This window comes from Pinus tabuliformis, chromosome 5_2 (genome assembly GCF_031772625.1).
Source record: "Pinus tabuliformis cultivar Carrire ecotype Pingquan chromosome 5_2, CPIR1, whole genome shotgun sequence".
Lineage (NCBI taxonomy): Eukaryota > Viridiplantae > Streptophyta > Pinopsida > Pinales > Pinaceae > Pinus > Pinus tabuliformis.
The window spans coordinates 45682947-45707659 of NC_142306.1; the positions used below are offsets into that span (position 1 = coordinate 45682947).

The 24713-nt window shown below is 40.4% G+C and overlaps 1 protein-coding gene across 3 annotated transcripts in view; it reads right to left on the bottom strand.

Annotated features, from left to right (window-relative positions):
* UCH2 (Peptidase C12, ubiquitin carboxyl-terminal hydrolase 1) overlaps window positions 1–24713 on the bottom strand; it is a 110319-nt gene that overhangs the window by 23584 nt on the left and 62022 nt on the right. For all 3 annotated transcript variants that reach the window (XM_089435813.1, XM_089435815.1, XM_089435814.1), the window contains exons 4-6: window positions 23534–23580; window positions 23342–23444; window positions 22390–23212 (exon numbers count right to left, since the gene is read on the bottom strand). In XM_089435813.1, the coding sequence (XP_089291939.1) occupies window positions 22427–23212; window positions 23342–23444; window positions 23534–23580 (936 nt within the window). In that variant the 3' untranslated portion in view covers window positions 22390–22426. The remainder of the gene's footprint in view (window positions 1–22389; window positions 23213–23341; window positions 23445–23533; window positions 23581–24713) is intronic.

Genomic DNA, 24713 nt, shown 5'->3' on the forward strand with positions numbered 1-24713 from the left:
TCTCTGCTGCTATCGATATAATGGAGCGGATCGAAGTATATCAAGCCACGGGAGCGAAGGTCTCCTCATAATCAACTCCCTCTACTTGGGAGAATCCTCTAGCCACAAACCTCGCTTTGAATTTCTTAATGCTGCCATCTGCAACATGCTTTACCTTGTAAAGCCATCTGGAAGTAACCACGGATTTGCCATGAGGCCTCGGCACCACCTCCCAAACATCATTCTTCATGATAGAAGAATACTCCTCCTACATGGCCTCTCTCCAGACCTGCTGGCTAGCTGCCTCCTCATAGCTAGAAGGATCAGAGTCAAGGATGTTGGTAACCATTGCCATATAGCTACAAAACCTCTCAGGTGGTCTACTCTCTCTGACCGGCCTCTTAGGCTCAGCAACAGATGTGGCATCTCTCAAGGTGTCCTGAAGCCACTTGGGCTTCCTCTTCCCTGAGTGCACTTCTCCCATAGGAGAATGAAACTCCTCCCCATCATCATCAGGAGCCTGAACTCCTGATTGTCTGTCTGCTGTCCTCCTGCCTGCCCCTGAACCTGTATAACCTGAGGTACCGTCTGAACTGTCCATCAGTGGACTCCCTAGTGAACTGCTATGTGAACTGCTCTGCATGCTGCCCGGAGCACCACCCCTCTGGCTCGGTGAGCCACTGCTCACTGACAGACCTGACATCCTCATAGATGTACCTCCAGATCCTCCTGATCCCTGCCCACTGGATCCCTGCGACTGACTCAACTGCTGCTGAGGGTCTGGCTGATCCAGATACTCTAACTCCCGTGATCTCCTAAAGGCCTTGTCCTCCTCGAACTTCACATCCCGCCTAACAACAACTCTCCTCTGTGCAGGAATGTAAATCCGAAAGGCCTTTGAAGTCTCTCTATAGCCCACAAAGATACCCTTCTCAATGGTGGGCTCTAGTTTGGTCCTCTTCTCCTTGGGTATGTAGGAGTATGTGATGCACCCAAAGATACGAAGATGACCAATATCAGGCTTCTTCCCAGAAAAAGCCTCCTTCGGAGTCATGTGCCACAAGGCACGATGCGGACTCCTGTTCTGCAAATAAACAGCAGTGTTGCAGGCCTCTGCCCACAAGAACAATGGCAACCCCTGATCATGTAACATGGCTTTGGCAACCCCTGATCATGTAACATGGCTTTGGCAGCCCCTACGATGGATCTGTTCTTCCTCTCCGCAACCCCGTTCTGCTGGGGCTTGTAAGGAACAGTGAACTCCCTCCTAATGCCTACCTCCGCACAATAGTCAACAAACTCTCCAATGGTGTACTCTCCTCCATTGTCCGACCTTAGGGACTTGATCTTCTGACCTGTCTGTGTCTCCACAAGAGCTCTAAACTCGTGAAACCGCTTGAAGACCTCACTCTTGGTCTTCAAGAAATAAATCCAGGTCCTCCTGAAGTGATCATCAATGAATAAAACATAGTACTCATATCCACTCAAGGAAACATGAGACGTCCGACCGCTCACATCGGAATGAATCAAATCAAGTATCCCAGTCGCTCTGCTGTCACTGCTAGGAAAAGGGGATTTGGAAAGCTTGCCCATCGCACATCCTCTACAAGTATCAAAAAGATCAGTACTAAAATTTGGCACACCTGTAGTGATCTCCCGCAATGTGCTCAAGGCTCCATGATACATATGTCCCATCCTGCGGTGCCAAATCTCACACAACTCAGAACTGCTAGCTCTGCTGTCAGTACTACTGCTCAATGCCACAAGGGACTGGAATGCAAACTTGTACACCTTTGCATGGCGTACACCTATCACTCAGGTTGAATCAGCTGGAGTGCCCCTAGGATACATCAACACCTGTCCTCCCCTGAACAGTACCTCATATCCTCTATCCTCCAAAGCTGAGACGGATATGAGGTTCTTCCTCATCCCTGGCACATAAAGAACATCTGACACCTTCAAGGGAGGTTTGGACTCCCTCTGAAATGTCAGTGTCCCCACCCTGACTGCTCTGACAACTCTGTCATCACCGAGTACTACCTCAATATCAGTGCCACTCTCTGAAAGCTCTGAGAAGTACTCACGAACTCCTGTCATGTGACGTGAAGCCCCACTGTCCACATACCAGATACCCGAAGATGTTCCGCTAATCGAGGGAAAAGCATGCTCCCTCTGAACCTGTGTGGCAGGTGATCCTGCACTAGAAGACTCATACGCAGTGAACCCAAACTCTCGGTCAAAACGAACTGCAAAGTCCTCAACCTCTGTTGAAGCTGCCACGTTTTGGTTCTTCCCCTTCTTCTTCTTCTTCTCCGGACACACAACTACATAGTGTCACATCTTTTGACAATTCCAACACTTCACCTTGGAATAGTCCCTCTGTGCGTTACCCTGTTTACCCTTACCTTTGCCTTTGCCCCCACCATTGCTTGTGGAAGCCTGCTTCTTCTCTTTGCCTTTCTTGCCTCCTGCTGACAGTGCTACATCCTCATCATGCTCAACTAGCTTGGCTGCCCCAAGCTGACCTTTCCTAATCTTTGTCTGAATGCAATCATCCCAAAACCTCTCCCATGTGGGAAGGGTCTCACGTGCACAAACCCCATCAGCAAAGTTCATCCATGAACGGGGGAGGCCATTCACTACAATCCGCACCAACTCAGTGGGTTGAATGGCCTCTCCAATTGCTGCCAACTCATCTCTCACATTAGTAATCTTTGTGAGATATCCAGCTGCACTATCATTACCCATCTTAATGTTCTTCAGCTTCTCCTTCAGGACCATTTTCCGATTCTCATTGGTACTCTGGTAGAGATTGGACAATGTTGTCCACATCTCATGGGCATTGTTTTTTCCTCTCACATGAGGAATGCAATGGTCTTTGATTCCGTCTAGAATCAGTGTCTTACCCTTGTTGTTATTTTTATTATAAGCAGCCAACTGAGTAGCATCAGTAGGCACAACAACAGGGTTCTGTGTGGTATGCACCATGATATCTCAGACTTCTGCCTCCTCAAAGATACTCTGCATTCTCTCCTTCCAAACGTTGTAATTTGTATGTCCATCCAACCTATCCTCCACCCTCAATCCCAATGACATCCTGCTATCTTAAAACTGAAAAATAGCACTGTTGTAGTAAAGATAAAAGCTGTTGTTTGTGAAAAATCAGCTTGCTAGAATTTTCTGAGTGAAAAATCAGCACGCTGTAATTTTCTTCCTTGTTGTCCCAAACTGCACTTCAGCACTCAAGCTCTGATACCATATAAAAATTTCTGTTTTCCCACCCCGGTTTTTAGTTTCACCTTATTTCTCCCATATAGTTAAATGCTCTTTCCCATATCCATACATTCAACAACTGAACAAAAAAAAAAAAAAAAATTGCTGACAACACAAATTCTGGAAATTTTACAGAATGCTGGAAACTGCAGAAATAAAAATCAGCAGGTACAAACAGCCATTTAAAACATTTAAACACAGTGATTTTTGGTCAATGTGACCTTGGAAAAACCCCCTACAACTCTTGGGGAAAACCAGTTCGAGAGCTCTTTCTTATTTCTGGAAAAAATGCCTCTTACAGTGAGAAAAATCTTCAGCAAAAATTTCAGCGAGCAAACTTTACAACTTATCTCATTTTCGTGCCTCACAGTCAAGCTGGAAAACTGTTGTACGGACTATACGGATATATGGCCTGTATGGACGACCGTACGAACAGACCTCGATTTTTGTGCAGAAAATCGACTCCATGAAAATCGTGCCCAAAAAATCTGCCTTTTACTGTTTGTTCATTCAGCTGTACGGATTTGCTAAAATGCTGCCTTGGAATGTGTGCCAAGCTGCTGCCTCCTTCTCCTTGTCCAGAAATCTCCCTTGCTCTCTCTCTCTCTCAATCTGCTCATGAAAGAATGAATGATCTTTTTCTCATTTTCCTCTCTTAATCCAACCCTAAGTGACTTTTGAGTGATCCCTAAATCCAATGGCTGAAATAGATTGAGATCTAGGGCTAAGATTAAATGCTCATTTAAATCTCACTTTCTATTTTTTAATTCACCCCACTTTAATAAAGACCCACTTAGTAATTTATTTCCAAAGTCACTTTTCCTTTCTAATTTTTCATTGACTTCATAAAAGTCACTTTAAATTAGACTTTTGTAACTTTATCACTTAAAGTCACTTTTAAATTAGATTTGACTTTATAAAAATTATAAAGTCACTTTAGGAGAGAAATTAAATTCTTTTGGACACTTTTCCCTAGGCCAAAGATCAAAGCCTTAAGGAACCACCTGTCCTCTGGTACCAAATTTCAACAGAAGGAAAGGAAGCAGGGAAACCGAGAAAGATAATCAGCTCTAACGGTATGACAAAGCTTCTAAAAAAGGAACAAAGAGGTGTAATTGCACAATTATGTTCGCTAGATGTTTCCACATCGAAATCATCTATTTCTCCAGATCTCCAAAAAGTCTTGGACTATCATTCCAAGGTATTTGAAACTCCCAAAGGTCTCCCACCTATTCGTGATCATGATCATGCTATTCATCTGATTCCAGGAAGTGTTCCTCCAAACATCAAGCCGTACAGATCCCTATGCCCAAAAGAGTGAAATTGAACGTATGGTTGCAGAAATGCTAGAGGCTGGTATAATTCAACCTAGTCAAAGTTCTTTCTCTGCTCCAGTAGTATTGGTGCACAAGAAGGATGGATCATGGAGCATGTGTCCGGATTATAGGGAGCTCAACAAGCTCACTATTAAAGATAAGTTTCCCATTCATGTCATTGATGAATTACTAGATGAATTGCATGGATCATTCTACTTCACCAAGTTGGATCTTTGTTCAGGATATCATCAAATCAGAATGAAGACTGAAGACATTCCAAAAACAGCATTTAGAACTCATGAGGGTCATTATGAATTTTTGGTCATGCCTTTTGGCCTTACCAATGCACTTTCTACATTTCAAGGTTTGATGAATTCCATTTTCAAACCCTTCCTTAGAAAATTTGTGTTAGTATTTTTTGATGATATACTAATCTACAACAAGTCTTGGAAGGATAATGTTGAACATGTTGATAGGGTGCTACAACTATTGGAGGAGAAACAATTATATGCAAAAAGATCCAAATGTTTTTTTGGAGTACAAGAGGTGGAATATCTGGGTCATATTGTATCTCATGAAGGAGTTAAGGTAGACCCTCGCAAAATTAAAGCCATTAAGGAATGGAAAATCCCCACATCCATAAAGCATCTGCGATGATTTCTCGAGTTGACAGGGTATTATCGCAAGTTTGTTAAGAATTATGGGAGAATAGCAGCACCTCTAACAACATTATTGAAGAAAGATGCATTTTCATGGACTCCAGAAGCAACAAAGGCCTTCGAACATCTTAAAGAGGCAATGTGCCAAGCACCGGTCTTAGCTACACTGGACTTCACAAAAACCTTTATTGTGGGATGTGATGCTTCAGGAAATGGAACTGGTGTTGTTTTAATGCAAGATGAAAGACCCATTGCTTTTGAAAGTCGTCCAATCAAGGGAAAGTTTTTACACAAAGCTATTTATGAGAAGGAAATGTTGGCAATACTACATGCAATTAAGAAATGGTGACCCTACCTAATGGGAAGACACTTCAAGGTAAAAACGGATCATGATAGCCTTAAATACTTTTTAGAACAAAGATTATCCTCTGAAGAGCAACAAAAGTGGGTCACAAAGATGTTGGGTTATGACTTTGAAATTATCTACAAAAAAAGGAAGCAAAATGTGGTGGCAGATGCACTCTCAAGAAAGGATGAGGGTGTGGAAGCATTGTTGTGCGCCATTTCTAATATCCAACCAGATTGGATAAACGAAGCAAGAAAGGAATGGAAGAATGATGAAGAAGTGTGGGTACTTATTCGAAAGTTACAACAAGATTCCAGTACATCTGATACATTTAACTGGCAAAATGATTCGTTATCGTACAAAGATCGCTTATGCCTCTGTAAGAATTCCCAACTCAAACAAAAGATTCTTATGGAATTGCACACTTCTCCCTTAAGAGGGCACTCGGGATTTTTAAAAACTTACCACAGGGTTAAGAAGCAATTTTTTTGGGACAGCCTTAAATCGGATATTCAAAAGTTTGTAGCAGAATGTTTGGTTTTCCAACAAAATAAAGTTGAAACAATTAAGACCCCGAGTCTATTACAACCTTTATCCATTCCAAGCCAACGTTGGGAGGAGGTTTCAATGGATTTTATCATAGGTTTACCCAAGTCTGAGGGAAAGAGTGTCATCATGGTGGTAGTTGACAGACTTACCAAGTATGCACACAAATGTGCATTATCACATCCATTTAAAGCCAGTACAGTTTCTACTGCATTTATGGAAACAATTCAAAAGCTACATGGAAACCCAAAGATTATTGTAAGTGACAGAGATCCCATTTTCACTGGAAATTTTTGGACAAAATTATTTTCTTGTCTTGGTACTCGGTTAGCTCATAGCTCATCTTATCATCCTCAATCTAATGGGCAAATTGAGATGGTAAACAAATGTTTGGAAGGATATCTTCGCTGCTTTGTATCTGATAAACAGACACAATGGGTCAAATGGTTGCCTCTGGCTGAATGGTGGTATAACACTTCCTTCCATACAGCAACAAAAATGACTCCATTTATGGCACTTTATGGATATCAACGACCATCCATCACATCATATTTAAGAGAAAATTCTACGGTTCAAGCAGTGGAACATCACATCGAGCATCAACAACAAGTCCTCCAACTCTTAAAGGATAACCTCGTGTTGGCGCAGAATAGAATGAAACAACAGGCAGATCAACATCGCAGCGAAAGAAGTTTTGATGTAGGTGATTGGGTATTCCTACGGCTACAACCATATAAACAAATGTCCCTCAAGCAAGCTAAGAAGGATAATAAATTATCACCAAAGTATTATGGTCCGTACAAGGTGTTGCAAAAGATTGGTACTATGGCATACAAATTGGAGCTTCCTGCAGCTTCTCGAGTGCACCCAATTTTCCATGTTTCATGTTTAAAGAAGGTTATAGGCGACAAACTCTCAGTTCAAACAATATCACCAGAACTTGACGAGGAAGGAAAAATTATATTGGAACCGGAAGCAGTCACAGAAACAAGAACTCGACAGCTACGAAATCGATCAATTTCGGAGTATCTCATCAAGTGGAAGAACTCATCCGCTGAAGATTCCACATGGGAGGATGAGAATTTTATACAGAAGCATCCAGAACTACTCAAGCGTTGAGGACAACACTTTTTTGGAGAGGGGCATGTTAGGTCCCTATAATACTAGTGATTACCCCATTACTATTGTAGTTGTAACCTTTATTAATATTGTTGTGCCCCTATTGTCCCCATATTGTTATTACTGCGCCCCATAGAATCCCTCTATTGTTATTTTTGTGCCTTTATATTATTATTGTTAGGTCGGCTGGGTTATATTGTGACTCCTTAAACTCCTATATATAGAAAGGAGGTTTTGTCATTTGAATCATCAAAGAATCATTCATTTGTGTAATGTAAAGGAGGTTGCCCCCTTGAAGAGGCTGAACTCTGAGGCGTTGATCTATCTTTTCTATCTTTTTGTGCGCTGGTTTCATAACAGTTAGAGACCATCTAGGGCCTATTTTTTGATGTATTTTGGGTTCAAAGATGGATTGCACTCAGCGTCATTTTGTTTATGTGAACCCCTACATGCTATATAAATGAGAACTTTCGATATTTGTGTATAAATGGTTTGGTTTCATATGGATGCACATGAATATATATGCTTTTCCTTAAATTTTCAATATTTTATGGGTTTTTGGTCAACCATTTTTTTGGTCCAATAGTTTTATCAATTTCGGTTCGATTCCAACCGGTTCCCAATTCAAAGGGTTTTCCAGTTCGATCACCTATTCAGTTCTAATAACAGTAATTAAAAGGACTTAGCACAACAGCCACACGGAGAGGGGCACGAGACAGCCTAACCGAGTGGGACTCAAAATCAGATGTAGAGCTTGCAGTTGAATTCAAACAGGCAAAGAAGAGGGTTGGAACAGTGATATTCCAACTTGAGTCAAGTGGCAAGTTGGAAGTGACGGACGTGCTATGGGTGCTAAAACTCAGGTGGATTTTGCTCTCAGTCTCTATGATAGAGAAGAAGGGCTTCTGTTAATGTTGCAAACATCTCGATTTTATCACAAAAAATTTGTGAAATTGCGATTTTTTGGCTTAGCCGATGTTTTCTTATTTTACCGATATTTTGGTGGTATCTTAATTTTGCCAACATTTGCCAATTTTTACCGATATTTTCTTGATTTTTATGGTTTTTTGGTTTTCTTGACCCTTGTTGACTTTATCCTAATCCCAATGTTTGCAACATTGGTTTTGTGTAGCGTTCAAGGATTGACAGGCACTGATCAGACCCAAGGGATCTTGCCCTAACGAGGGATATGTCATACGATTTAGAGAGAGCAACCTGTATAGGTTAAAGGGCTAGCCTATTCGAGTAATGGCAAGAACAAGAAGCTCTAAAGGTTGAGCGCCTTGGAGGGAGTCAAACTTTAGGTTCATGTGGAGAGGAGAAATCGACATATTCCTCCAATTTTATTAGGAATGTTTCTTGGTATGAGATAACCTTACAATATGTTCATGAGCAGGAGGCTTCTAGGAACTAATCCAAGGGGAGCAAGACTTCGTGAATGTTTCCAAACCAAGGGGAAAGGAAGGCTTCAAATTCAGAGGAAGCAGCCAAAGCAACAATGCAGTTCTAGGGGGCAAAAGTACCTTCCTCGTTAAGAGTGAGTGTGACGTTTGTAGCTCGGGTAGGTACTTCTAGTCATTCAGAAGTCACCCAAGAATCTGTTTAGGACACTTGATCTAGTTTGAGAAAGTTGTTTTTGCAACCTAGCCTAGGTTTTGATTTAGGAAAACACATAATTATGATGTTGGCTAATTGAGCTAAAATAAACTTAGGAAAAGTGAAATATTTACTTTGATGAGTATGTTTTAATCCCAACCCTTTCTCAAGTGAGGCAAGATTTCAGGTCCACGTTTTTCCATTGGATCCACAGGGAGTTAGCCACCCCCTCCCCTTGCCCACACCTTGGGTCGAGCCTAGAACGATGCCCTAGAGGTTGATGCAGCTAAAAAGAAAATTAAAAGCATAATTTGGCCATTTACAAGGGGAAATGTACCACAAAATGCAAAATATGGCCAGGACATAAGAATTTAGCACGTGAGCAAAAACCAAGCATGAGCTCTACCCCCTATCATTATGGCCATCACCTTGGTTCCTAGGGCCCCCATGTGTGCCCCCTGTATCATTAAGTAACCCATGATTGTCCCAACCCCTAGCAGGTGATGAACTGCCCAACCTTAAGGGGGTAGTCACTGCTTTATCATACACATCATGCTCTCATCTCCTGGAGCCTCGAGCAGTTAAAAGAAAGAAAATTCAATAAAAGTCAAAAGGCATATGAAGAAGGGTGGAAAAACAAAGGTTGGGGTAACTCATGTACTGCGATTTCTCCCTCCTACATCTATACACCCAATGTGTGGGCTTCCCTTATCATAGCTACCCTTGTACCATGGCATGTGGCTTGGAGCCTTCCTTGTTGCCCCACTCCATTCCACCATCATTTCACATGACACTTGCCATTTGACGGATGTACCATGGACCTGTTACTCCCTTAGAGGTTGAAACCACCTAATAGGGTCCTTTATTAACCTCTATTTTGAACTTGGTGACACCTATACACTCTAAAGCCCATTTGGAAGGGCATGCCACTATGAAGTGTCCACTTTTGCCCCTGATTTGCAAGCTTATTTACTGAATTGCACTAATGAATTGTTGTACTGGAAGGTGAGGAGATGCATTGGATCTTTTACAGGATTACAAGTGGGTCTTCATCTTAGGCTTGGCCTCCCTATTCGGGATCCAAGCCCTCCAGAGGGTCATAATGGCACTTGTAGGATGAGCGTTGCGAGCCATGGGCCTCCACCACAGCAAAACATTTATTGTCATGTCATGGGCATCCTCAGCACCAAACATTGCTTGTTCGTGCCCCATCCATACAGAGATGATGATGCACTTGGACCATGTTGCCCAGATGGCCACACATTTGCACATGACACTTGGTCACTGATCCAAGGCCCAGATGGGGTGTTGTCTCATCTGGAGAGACATGAGAGGGCTTGTATCATCATTCTAGCCCTTATTGATGGAGCATCGACATGTTTGATCCAGTTGGAGACCCATGAGACCATTCATTGTGCCCCACAACCACTTGGAGCACCACAGATGTTTTGCTTGGAAACTAAGGGGCCAACCCCTTGGTCATCATTTTGGGAGCCCTACTCTTCATCTTGGCACATGGAGGACTTATCTTGGCCTTCCAACAGCCCTTTTACACAATTATTTTATCATTTCGACCTCATTAGGAAGGCTTGTTCTACACTTTTGAGTTATTTGGAGGGCTTGTCACCAATAGGGTTGTTATTTTTCACATTAAAGCCATTTTAGGGGCTTATTAGGCTAATTAGACAAAATCAAACTCTTAAAGGCTCATATAAATAAAAGAAGAGCCTCATTTGTGAATTGTCATCATTTGGATTGGGATTTCCTCTTGTAAAAGGATTCGGACTTGCAATTGATGGACGAAATTGGTAGTTTCTGATGCATTTTGATGTTTGGATCTTCGCTATCTTATCTCGGAGCTTCTATATTGCAATTAATATGGATGGATATACTCGCATTTCCTCGTAAGTGTATTTTGATGTTGTATCTCTATATCATTGGATGTCTAATGTATGGAATGTCTTGTCATAATCTTGTTTATGCCCTGATTTAATGCAAATTATTGAAAGCACTTGGTTATTGAAGCATTGCATACATTACTAATTAGGGGAATGTGAATGAATGTTCCTAGAGGCTTGCCTTGTCTTGCAATCCTTGAAACCCCGTCATCCCTAGGCAAGATGTGTCTCACCTCTTTCAATATTCTATCATCGAGTTCTAGGAGAGGAGGATACCATTGAGTTCCAAGAGAGGAGGATATTGTTTGCACATGATGGGGAGTATGACATAGTCAGAGTAGTGCAGCGTCAGCATGGTGACACCACTCTGGGACTAGCAGGGAGATGGGGCATCACAACTCTTCACAGCTCAATAACCTTTAGGGATGTGCCGGCTACTATAGGGGGAGATCATACAGATCTTCCATTGGGCTTTAGCACGTCACCGATGGAACAGGGCACTTTTGGTATTTATACCGGACATGATAGTGAGTGGAATGAGGGGAGCTTCAGGTGGGACAGGATGGATTGGGATCCTGGTATTGAGGGATTCTTTCATGCCAGGATAGTGCAGGGACCTAGGATGACTCAGCGGCACGTTTGGGATCCCGGTATTACTGATGGTTATAAGGGTGATCCGCAGATAGAGGAGGCACTAGTTCAAGCATTGTTGGAGGACAAGCGATTTTTTCGTGCATTGGACGAACTTGCCGGATGAAGATGCCACCTGGGAGGGTGAACACATATGTGAGCATCCGGTGCTGAAGTTGCTTGGGGACAAGCAACATTTGGGAAGGGAGGACCGTAATGTCCCTTCCGAAATTAAATTGTTGCGGGTTTATTTATTCTACAATTTTGACAATTTTGGAGGCCATGGGACCCATGGGATTTTGGAAAAGACTTAGGAAGGAAAAAGGGGCCGAAATGTTTTGTTGGCATAGTGTGGGGGCCACCCACATGAGGAAATATGCACCACCTTAGAGGGAAGTTTGAATGACTAAGGAGGGAAAGTCGAATTGCTAGTTGGAGGGGGCCCACATGGGAAAAGAGGCCCACGAATTATAAATAGAGGAGGCTCAGCCTCATTTGGTATCTTTTGACATATTGAACTCAATCTTAGTTGCTCGAGCTACTTAGCCGGGTTACTGTGTTGTTTAGCACACGAGTGTCTCCGAGCGGAGATCTCAACCCTTGCTTTGGTGGACTTCGAGTGCCACCCTAGGAGGGCAATTCGTACTACCTTGGAGGAAAGTCTATGGAGTTTCACAGTCATATCATTCAGCGTTTGTCTCAACCAGTGCGTGTTTCTGGAGGACGTAAAGAGGAACACGCAGGTGTTGCTTGTGGGTTCATCCGGGTAGCAATTGCCGACGGAGTTTGGGCATTGAAGCTTCAGTGGAGGATCAGCCTTTTGGGAGAGTTTTGGAGCAAGAGGTGGCTGCATTGGAACAGTTTGATTTACATTCACCTGGGCCAGCGTAAAGAGCCATCACTGGGCTCATGTGGGAGTTGGAGGAAGAAATTGTAGCGTTGGAGTTGGCCAGGAGAAGTAGGGAGATCATTTGGAGGGCCATTTGAGGAGGATTGTTGGAGTTGGGAGAGCAGAGATTGACAGGATCAGTGACAGCAACAGAATTCGAAATTGGAGGAGGGCCAAGTTGTGAAGGGTCAATTTTTGAAGGTTGGAACCAAGGGAAACTCTTTCTGGGTTTTTCTAAGTTTTGGGCAAGGATCACACTCATCAATTTTTGAAGGTTGGAAGCAAGGGAAACCCTTTCTGGGTTTTCTGGGTTTTGGGCAAGGATCACATTCCTAATTTTATAGAATTTTCTGGGTAGATATAAGAGGTCAAACAAGGGTCCCAACTCAGCCAACAGCTAGATGAGCTAAGGGGAATTTGGGCCAAAATTCCGAAGTCAACATTTGGCCAATCCCTTCGTGGGTTATTCTGGGTATTTGGTGCCAGGGTTAATTTCCCATAATTTTTTGAGCAACAGAGGTGGAGTTTCCAGCAGCATCTTTGCAGCAGACGACATAGTTTCACAAGGGCATCACAGGGCATCATTGCAGCAGTTATTTGTGCCATCTGGGCTTGACATATTACCACTTGGGTTTGATCATGATTGCCATTGAGGCAAGCCCAAGTGCACCACTTCCACATTATTGTACTTTTCTCCCATATTATAATAAAATGGCTCAGCTGTTGGTTATTCCTGGACTTTTGATGGGTGTGCATTGAATGTTTCAATTTTATGGTGTTGTTTTTATTGTTTTCTTTGCATAGCACTATTTTTCCTAGTTTGGAACATTGCAGTTTTCTTCTTCTTTGTATAGGAGAACATCAAAAACATGTTCCCCATATTTGAGGTGAAGGTACCTAGCATATACAACAAGGTTGAACCATGAATTGTGTCAACATGGTTTTTTATACATAGTTGTAACGTTGAATTGGGATATGAATTTATAATTTTATAATTATCAATTGTTCCTTGCAAGTCTTTAATTTCATACTAATAGGTGCAGATTATACTTGGATATGGAATTAATAAATGATTTTCCAAGTCAATGTTAATATAATTTCCCTTCCAGTGCAAAGAAATAATGATGTTGAATACTCCCTTTGAATGTTAATAATCCAAGATACAAAGTTGAACTTATAAGAAAACCTTCCTTCTTCTTATTAAAATCCATTTTTCAGATCTCTTTTAACTTCATTGGGCAAGTAAATACTCAAAAACTTCAAATACTCCTTTAATAGAACCCTGAATATATCTTTTTGGAGTTTTGACTTGGAACCTTGGTAATCTTCCTTCCCTAAACATAGGAATAGGTATTAAATTGATTAACCCCTTTATAACTTTAAAATTAGAACTTAAGGATTACCTTTATAATCTCGTCATAATATTACCTGAGGACCGAGGTCCACTGTCCAACTAGACCATACTAATAGCCTTTGTTGAAACTCAAGTAATATTTCAAATGTTCCCATACTCCTCCGGAATCTAACATGATATATAATACTCCTTTATATTCCTTTTCAAAGAATCAAATAATCTCTCCACTTTATGTCGGATGGAAACTAAACTCTGCAAACAATATTAAACATTCTTATATATATACTGATGGAGGTCAATTTAACTTATCCTTCACTGGTTGTTGGAAGTTGGAACAGCACGACTTTAGCTTGGATAGTCACGCTTGACTTTTCCACAACTAAAATATATTCAGTGGGACCTTAGGATGTAATTTGAAATACCTCCACCAATTAACCACGTAAAACCCAAAATTTCTCTCATGAGCCAATGCCACACTTTGCATTAATAAGGATAGGTAGCAGCTAGTAGCTCGATTCAACCAACAACATTTTTTCAGTGTGTCTCTCTGAATGTGAAAAATAGGGAAGATTCTTCCACATTTCCAGCTGCAACGAATTTTGGTTTGTTTCCTGGAGTTGACAAAAACAGGGATAGAAGCAGGTGCTACCCTTGGTGGTGGCATAATTCTAGAGATTATACTACGGATGCCTGTGATCATGGATACTCACCTCCAACAGCAGTTGCCATACAAGTATATGTCGATTTGTGACAGCTCAATATTGAGTCATTAATGCCCTTAACTGGTAGACTTATGTTTACACCCAAGTTCAATTCCATAATTTCTGGCCTCTGCACTGCGACTATAGTATTAAATATCTTTTGTGTTTCTCTTTAAACAATGAGCAGAGGAATTGTTTTGATGGGCACTCTGAATCTTGATAATTTTCAGACTTATACTGTATTACTTCACAGGAGAAACAGCATTTTAGTCCATAAGGTTGTCTTATTGTTTTGATTCTTCTACCTTGCAAGAGAATGATTTCTTCAATGAAAAATCTGAATTTAAAATGGCCAAAAGCCAATTGTAGTCAAAGACCTGGTAATCAAAGAAACTTTGATACAAATTTTCGTGTGGCCAAAAGTCAAATAAAAAACGTAACTCTAATACCAAATGAAGTGAACAAAATTCATTTATTAAATATGAGCTGGCTGAAGTTGTTTTAAAACTCCGACTCCGGTTCAGAAATGGCCAAGGGTTGGCTCCGACTCGGTATCAACTCGGCCGGTTTGATTTCAATGACTCGGTCATTGTAAAAAATACATTAAGTATTTTTTTTTATAAAAAACATAATTTTAAAGATTTTCATTCATGTTTCCAAACACAACGCTTTAAAATATAGAGAGAAGACAACATATGATCAAAATAGGCTCATGAATATATCTGTTATATCAAAATGTCACCCAGTGCACTGTCCAATACAAAGTTCATATTTAGCCACCAATGCCAGGATTCTTTTCTGCCTCAGCCTAAGGACAATCACTAGACTACAACAACAATAATACCAATTCTCTGCCCCTAATGGAGTCTCAAAACCCCTGATTTAATTCTGGTCAAACTCCAGAATAATCAGAGGTAAATATGTATTAATTAGTCCATTGCCAGAACATTTACCTTTTTAAAAACATTGTATGGCTCAATGCATTGTTTCAGTTTTCTAATTCATGCCACTAGGATAACCATACTTCGGCCTTGTACTTTTCAAAACTTTCTCACAGTGATAGATTACTTTAGGGCTATAAATATGCAATAAACAACAACCCAACCATTGATATGTAGGAGGCGAAACAACTTTTGACAGATGTGCTTCAGGATTTTTGTCAGAGAGCCGAGTAGGCCGAGTTGTTACCGAGCCGGCCGAGTCATTACCGAGTCAGCTGAGTTGTTACCAAGTCGACCGAGTCAATGACTGGCTCAGTAACAACCCGGCCAGCCATTCCGATTCGGCCACTGAGCCGACCCCGGACAGGCATTAGCTCGGTCTGACTCAGTGGAGTTGGAGTCGACTCGGTCGTTTTTTAAAACCTGCTGAACAACTTGGTTCATAAAATGAATATCCAAAATAGAGAGAATAACATAAAAGTACCCATATGGATTACAATAATGTATTAAATATAATGTGAGATAGATGATATTGATACAATGCCATGATAAATGATATTGACACACTGCCAAATGGCAGTGTATGAGTTAAAAATAATCAATATTATTTTGTATTAATGGAGAAATGGTTACATAGTTGTAACGTATCTCCTTAGTTTAGGATTTGTTCCTAGAGTTTAGGAGTTTGTTTACAACTACCTGATTTCTAGTGATGTACTTAATATTGTAATCATTCATTTGATGTAATGTAGAGTGAACGAAGAGAGAGTCTCTTCTTTGTTTGAGTGCAGTCTCCAGGTGCAGTACTCACCTGTGAGCTACAACTCCTTTTAATTCAAGTCTGATTTTTATCTTGGTATCAGAGCTTAGGGTAGAGATAGCATTATTTTTTTTTCTCTTAGGAATGCATCATTGATTACATAGCTGAAGTGGCAGTAGAGCATGTAGGAGTATCTGTAAGATCAGGTGGACTGCAATAACACCTAGAGCGAAGGGTCTCAGATGATTGATCATCTCTGAGCCGAAGAAAAGGTCGATGCGCATATTTTTTTTAGCAGAAGCAGGAGTTGGCACGGATTTCTCGCGCACAGTCGCGCCATAAAAGAGCAGAAGCACAAGCTGGCACGGGATTTTAAGGAATAGTCGCGCCATTGGCGCGGATTTTTAGCTGATAATCGCGCCAGAAAACGTGACACGCATGGATTTTTTCCTGGCACGGATTCTTAGCTGTTGAGTAGCGCCTTTGACTAGAAAGAAGCACCAACCTCTTTCTCTTTGAGAAATCTGCAATTTTTTGCAGATCGGTCTTGCCCGGTGGTGGCACGTGGAGATTTCTGCTCGGTGGCAGCAGATTTGATTTGCCCGGTGGTGGCGAATTGGGGTTCCTTGATCCGCTCGGTGGTAGCAGATCGGACCTGCCCAGTGGTGGCGAATTAGAGCTCTATGATCTGTTCGGTGGCAGCAGATCGGATTTGCCCGGTGGTGGCGCATTGGAGTTGTTTTTGATCTGTTCGGTGGTAGCAGATCGGATTTGCCCGGTGGTGGCACAGTGAAGTTCCTGATCTGTTCGGTGGCAGCAGATCGGACTTGCCCGGTGGTGGCACATTGAAGTTCCTGATCTGTTCGGTGGCAGCAGATCGGACTTGCCCGGTGGTGGCCGATTGAAGTGTTCAGTTGGATAGAAATGAATAACAGTATAGAAACATATCTCCACGAGTCTGGCAAACTCGATGGAACGAATTTCTCCAACTGGAAGTTCAAAATGCAAACTTTGCTGGAAAGTGTGAATGCATGGTCGATTGTCATGAGAGATGAGCGAAGATCTGGAACAGTGACCCAAGAACAAGACTGGGATAAAAGAGAAACGAAAGCAAAAGTTATACTGAAGATGTCCGTTAAGGACAATATTATCCCACATATCAGAGATTGCAAGTCGGCCGCTGATATATGGACAACGATCAAGAACTTGTACGAGACACAGAATACAAATCGTGTTCTGGCACTCAAAGGCAAGCTGTTTGCATTGAAGATGGAGGAGAATGAGTCCGTTGTTGGATTCATGGCCAGAGTTAAGGACCTGAGTGACAAATTGGGAGCTATCGGAGAGAAGGTATCCGACTCAGATCTGGTCACACTCACATTGAACAGAATGACTGATGAATACCAGACGTTCATCACAGGGCTGTCAGCAAGAGAAAAAGCCCCTTCATTTGATGAGCTGACAACGATTCTGCTCCAGGAAGAGGAGCGACGACAGAATTTAAAAACTCAGAGCAATGACCTTGCTCTGATGGCAAAAAGGAGACAGTACAGAGGGAAGCAGCACCAACACCAGCACCAGCAACCGCAGCAGCAGCAGCAGAAAGGAGCCAACACATTTCAAAAGAGATCATTTAAAGGTATGGCTGATAATTATGTTAAGAAATGTTTTTACTGTGGAAAACCTGGTCATCAGATTAAAGAATGCTATAAGAGGCAGGCAGACGAACGAAGAAGCAAACAGAGAAAACATCAGGGTTGTTTTGCTGGGGAAGAGGAGGACCACAACCACGAACTTCGACTATTTACAGTCGATTGTGCTCTTTCAGCTTCAAAGGGAGATGAGGACGACATATGGTATGTCGACTCTGGCGCATCCTCACATATGACTGGTAAGAAGGACTGCTTTGAATTTCTTGAAGAAACTGCATGTGGATCGAAAATTTATCTAGGAGATGATAGTGGGTATGAGATCAAAGGATATGGTGACATTCCTGTGAAGCTACCTAAGCTACCTAGTGGTGACATTAGACACCTTAAAAATGTATTATATGTTCCAGGAATTAAGAAAAATTTGGTCTCTGTCTTAATGATTACTGACCAGGACATGCAAGTTCAATTCTTTAAGAATAATTGTGTAATTAAGGATAGCCAGACGGAAACAGTTGCAACAGGAGTGCGTGTGGGGAGCTTGTACAGATTAGATTCAAAAAGTATGCCACAGCGAGCAATGGTTGTAGTTGGATCAACAGTCGAAAATCTCTGGCATCAGAGATTCGGCCATCTCAATTTGCAAGACCTCATCCTACTTCAGAGGAAAGGTATGGTCGATGGACTCCCTGTTTTTCATAATGTTAAGCTGGAATGTGATGGATGTGCATTAGGGAAAATGCATAGAGAAGAGTTCCCTTTGCATGTTAACAGAAAAGAAAGAGACATTTTAGAACTGGTGCATACAGATATTTGTGGACCTATGCAAACTAGGTCTTTAGGAGGAGCATATTACTATCTGTTATTTACAGATGATTGCACTAGATTTTCATGGGTGTACTTTCTAAGTAAAAAGAGTCGAGCCTTCCTGTACTTTAAAGAGTTTAAATCTATGATAGAGAACCAGACAGGAAAAAGGATAAAGATTCTCCGCTCGGAACAAGGGGGAGAATACAGGTTGGGAGAGTTCATGAATTTCTGCAAGCATCATGGGATTGTGCAGCAATTTACAGTGCCACACACTCCACAGCAGAATGGAGTGGCAGAACGAAAGAACAGAACTCTTGTGGAGTGCGCAAGAAGTATGCTTCAAGGTAAGGGTCTATCAAATGGTCTTTGGGCAGAAGCTATTAACACTGTTGTATATTTAAAGAATAGGAGTCCTACTAAATGTCTAGGATTAACCCCTTTCGAAGCATTGTTTGGACTCAAGCCAGCAGTTAGTCATTTAAGAATATTTGGGTCAAAAGCTTATGCTCATATACCTAAGGCAGATAGGAAAAAGTTAGACCCCAAAGCCCTGAAATGTATATTTGTTGGATATGGCACTGAGTATAAGGCATATAAGTTATATAATCCTGTGACTCACAAGGTTTTTGCAAGCAGAGATGTTATTTTTCATGAACAGGTTGAAGAAGGAAAGGAGGATTCTAACAGTGATAGCCACATTCCATTGCTAATAGAAGTAAACAGTGAGGAAGATGAAGAGCAGGAGCAGAAACAAGAAGAAGAAGTAGCAGATAATGTAATAAATGATGATGCAAGCCTGGAAAGCGCTGAAATAGACAGAGTTGAGGTAAGTCCCCTACCTAGGAGATCAGGTAGGAAAACTCGACTACCTGCTAAATTGAGAGACTATGCTTTATGTCTAAAATATTAAACATTGTAGAACCTGCAAATTATGAGGAAGCAAGTAAATCAGATGCATGGAGCGCTGCAATGCATGAGGAAATTGAATCAATATATAGAAACCGAACTTGGGATTTAGTTGAGTTGCCTGAAGGTAAAACCCCCATAGGATGTAAATGGCTGTATAAACCAAAAATAAATGCAGATGGGAGTATAGAGAAATTTAAAGCTAGACTGGTAGCAGAGGGTTACTCACAGCAAGAAGGAATAGATTTCGATGACACCTTTGCTCCTGTAGCCAAATTAAACACAATTAGAATGCTAATTTCATTAGCAACAAAACATAAATGGCAGCTACACCAGCGAGATGTTAAGTATGCATTTCTGAATGGTGACTTAAAGGAAGAAATCTATTTAGTACAGCCTCAAGGTTTTGTGAAAAAGGGGCAGGAACATTTAGTGTGTAAATTGAATAAGGCACTTTATGGTTTAAAACAAGCACCCAGGTCGTGGTATGAGAAAATTGACTCATTTTTTATACAGCATGGCTTTCATAGGAGCTTGAACGATCCAAATTTGTATACCAAGTTAAATAGACAGATGCAAATTATTTTGATTTCTTTGTATGTGGATGACATGATCATAACAGGAAATGCTGACAATCTGATCAAAGAAATCAAGCAGCAAATGTCACAAGTGTTTGAAATGAAAGACCTTGGAGACCTTCATTATTGCTTGGGATTGGAGGTATGGAAAGATTCTGGACAAACTTTTCTCACTCAAGGAAAGTATGCCAGAAGCTTGCTGGAAAGGTTCAGAATGGAGCAGTGCAAATCAGCAGCAACACCATTACAGCAGCATTTAAAGTTAAGCAGTGACGATGGCACTAAACAGGTGGATGCCACTATGTATAGACAGCTAGTTGGCAGTTTGATATATCTGACAACAACTAGACCAGATCTGGCATATTCTGTTAGTGTGTTGAGCCAGTTCATGTCAAAACCACTCGAAAGTCACTGGATTGCAGCAAAATGTGTGTTGAGGTATCTTAGTGGTACTTGTAATTATGGCATTTTGTACACTGACATTTCTGATGTTATTCTAGCAGGTTATTCAGATTCCGATTGGGCAAGTAACCTGGATGATCGAAGATCTATCACAGGTTACGCATTTAGTATTGGATCCGGGGTTATAGCGTGGAGCAGTAAAAAGCAAAGTACTGTAGCTCTATCTTCATGTGAAGCTGAGTACCAAGCATTGTGTGCAGCCACATGTGAAGCTATCTGGTTGAGAAGACTTCTCAACGATGCAGGAGAAGGACAGAAAGAATCAACTAGTATCAAAACTGACAACCAGAGTACCATCAAGCTTGCATACAATCCAGTTTTTCATAAAAATACCAAGCATATTGACACTCAGTTTCATTTTGTTCGAGAAAAGATACAGTCAAAAGAAATATGTGTGGAGTATTGTAAAACTTGTGATAACTTAGCTGATATTTTTACTAAGCCTCTAGGGCGTGTAAAGTTTGAATTATTTAGAGGGATGCTAGGAGTTCAGGATAACCCTTTCTCCATTAAGGGGGGAGTTAAAAATAATCAATATTATTTTGTATTAATGGAGAAATGGTTACATAGTTGTAACGTATCTCCTTAGTTTAGGATTTGTTCCTAGAGTTTAGGAGTTTGTTTACAACTACCTGATTTCTAGTGATGTACTTAATATTGTAATCATTCATTTGATGTAATGTAGAGTGAACGGAGAGAGAGTCTCTTCTTTGTTTGAGTGCAGTCTCCAGGTGCCGTACTCACCTATGAGCTGCAACTCCTTTTAATTCAAGTCTGATTTTTATCTGTATGTATAGCATTGACTAGTCACAATGGTTGATAGGGTCATGACCCTTGATTAGGTCATGTCCTATGGTTAGGATGTGTCACTTCATTTATTCTCACTATTCTTTTATTATTTTTTTAATTATTACAAACCACAAACAATGAAAAATCAGATATCCAATTATATTGCCCAAAATCACTCTCACAAACTCAAAAATTCAAATTGCTATGAAAAAAACCCAAATTTGTGATGTTTAAAATGGGGGTAGGGGCTATCATATAGGAAAAAGTTAGGTTTTAGAGTCTCAAGTGTTTCTGACATGCCAGAATTGGATCCCAGATGGATCCTCCAGTATTTCCAAAACCAGAAACAAATACATGGCAAAGACAGAACAGCTACCACAGGATTCAGATCCAATAACATAGCTATCCATATGAGTAAATGTACAGTCAGATCATGGGTACCTTGAAACCAAAGCATTGGAAATGGAAATTGACAACAAAGTGCTTAAGCCAAATCATTATAGTAGATGTTACATACAAATCAGAAACAATTGTCAGAATATTTTGATTTATTTAAGGTGCATTGTGCTGCTTATACTGATCTTCTTGTGAAAGGCCATAAAATAATGTGACCCCACTAATGGAATATTTCTATCAAATGCAGACCAAAGTAACAGTTTGAAGAACTCGGAAAGCTAGAAACAAAATACTTTTCAAACACTCCACCATCACAAACATAAGAAAAGAAGCCATCCAATCTATGGGTGAAAGAGTAGCAATAAGACTCATAAAGATATCAAAACAAGATAAGAGTAAAATACCAAAAAGTGACAAAACATCTAAGGAAACATGGATAGAAATGCTAATCCAAACCCTAAAAGAAGCTTTTCAGAGCAGACAATCTTTAATTATGATTCTAAATAACTGCTTTATTTCCAAAGGACATAATGAGAAATGTATCTCTAGAACGTAAAACAATGTCACATCTCATTTTCTACAACTGACATGATACTACAGCCAATTGCACTGCCATGACAAAACCAACCATGTGCTTGCACAAGTTTTGACAGGCTAATGAACATGTGATCAGTAAATCCTTAATGGCAATAAAGTTAAAACATTCCTTATGAATTACTTCTCTATATTTCTCAAATACTTACAAATTAGAATACCAAACATAGATTACTAAGAAGACCACACAAGGCTTACCTCCCTCAAAAGTTTGCCTTCATCTCAGATAGATTCATTATGTCCTGTGCCTGGCCTTTTCAATCAAAGGCTTGAGTTGGTTCTTTTCAGCCAAGATTTTAAGAAAATTGAACAAAAATGGTATATAATTGTGCTTCCTGCGTATATTCTCTGTCTTCCACTTTTTGAACTTATCTTTCTCCATCGATAATTTCTCCTCAACATTCGAAAGCTCATATTCTATCTCCACGAGAGACTTGTTCAGACCTTCAATGGACCTTCCTGAACCATTATCGACATCCATCCTATCATCTCCGTTACATTTGGATGCATCCAACTGTTGTTGAATCTGCTTTTTCCTATTTTCAAGGTCCCTCTGTTCAGCTTTATAGATATCAAATCTGTTTTTTATGATGGCCATGAGATTGAACCTTATCTCACTTTTCGAATATTTTTCAATCCTTTCTTGGATCACTGGTTGTACCAACTTTAACCACTCCAGGCTATCTTTACTACCATTATACTGTCCAAGACTGATGGGCCCTTCTTTCAACCCATCTAACTCATATAGAGTGCCATCAACTGGTATATAGCTTATGAAATGGTATACATCATCCTCTTTATCCGCCACTTTCTGTTCATCGGAGACAAAAGGCTCTGGTCTAGCAAAGCTGTTGTGAGCTGCACGAATGGGTTCACTATTATTGATAGCAAGCCCTTTGAGTTCAGGAGGAAAATTCTTGGTAAATTCTTTGAGATTTGACAATTCAGGGCCAATATCAATTTCAGGGCAATTCATAAGAATAGAAAGAATTGCTTGAGTTGCACAAGCATTGTTGATCACCTGCAGCAAATCAAATGACATCTCAAATCAATGCTCTCTAAGACTTCAAAGAAATGTGCCATACAGATTTGTTAAGAACAAGGAACAAACTTCAACAGATCCTCTTGAATGTCTAATAAAGGACCAAACCTGGCTTGCAAAGAAGAGATTTGGGCTATATTCCTTCAAAACAGGTCGATCATCCTTCTCTCCAGGCCTCCACTTGAAAAGGAATATTAGGCCATAAACAGGGCTGCAATGAAATATGATGAGTGTCAAAAGAACATATTGCAATCTTTTTCAAGTGAATAGAACAAGTAAAAGATGACCAAAAGAGCTTACCAAAGATTGTTTAGAGATTCCATATCCAGAGTATACAACTCTTCAACCTGAGACACAATGAAATAATAAACATCAGTTTTTTCAATTATTAATGGTTCTAGTTCATCCAAACGTCACTGGGCATACTACGTTATCAGATATCATCTAAAATTTGATACTGCGCATTCCCCTTCATTCATTATAATCATTACAGAATCCAGATTAGTTAAAGTAACAATAATTCCTAGAATTTATTTGCAAAAGTGGGATGTTATTCAACCTGTTTTGAACAGCTGAAATATACAAGGATACACTTGCCCCCATACCACTATCCACTTTGATGCTGGGTACACTCCTGCTTACAATATGTCTTTCCCAACTTATCCCTTATTATTACACCCTTTCTAATGTTGCTACCAAATATGAATTTTATCCAATTTCCTATGGTAGGCCAGTCTTCACTCCTTTTCATTCACCGTCCACAATGCAATCACCAAAGAGAGTTTGGGGGAGTCAACAAAGTCTGGGCTCAATGGCTAAGCAAGGGCAGTGTCAAGTGCAAGTATTGGGCAAATTTGGTGGAATAGATACCCCCCACATCTTAGACAAGGAAATCTTTCAAGAGTATTGTAAGCTGACTACAGTCCACTATAAGTCTGTAAATTCCCACAGATTGGGAAGGGACTTGTCTGTCATGTAACCATGTTACCTCCCAGACTTAAACTCAAAGATATTTAAGTCCTTGAATGAAATGGAACCCAAGAAACAATTAGGAAGGTCACCTACCATCACCACAATAACTCTTCCTCTCATTTTAGGAAGTTCTTTTCCAACAACCACGGCATCCTTAAAAAGATAGTCTATTAAATTCTCTAGAAATAAAGGGATGGTGGATTGCCAACTAAGTCACCTGGTTCAAGTTCATGTTCGAATTTGAGGACCTTGAAATTTGATAAAATTCAACCATGAAAATTTCGATGATAAAATTCAACATTAAACTCGAGAAACCATAAAATTTCAAAATTAAAAATATATACAATAAATTTTAATATACTCATTAATTGATTACGAAGAAAAACAAAGAAATAAACTTGTACACTTATTCAAAATTTAAAATGTTATATTTATATTATCTTATAACTTATATTTCGAATATATGGAATTTTTCTATATTCAATACATATCTTGAAATTTTTAATTT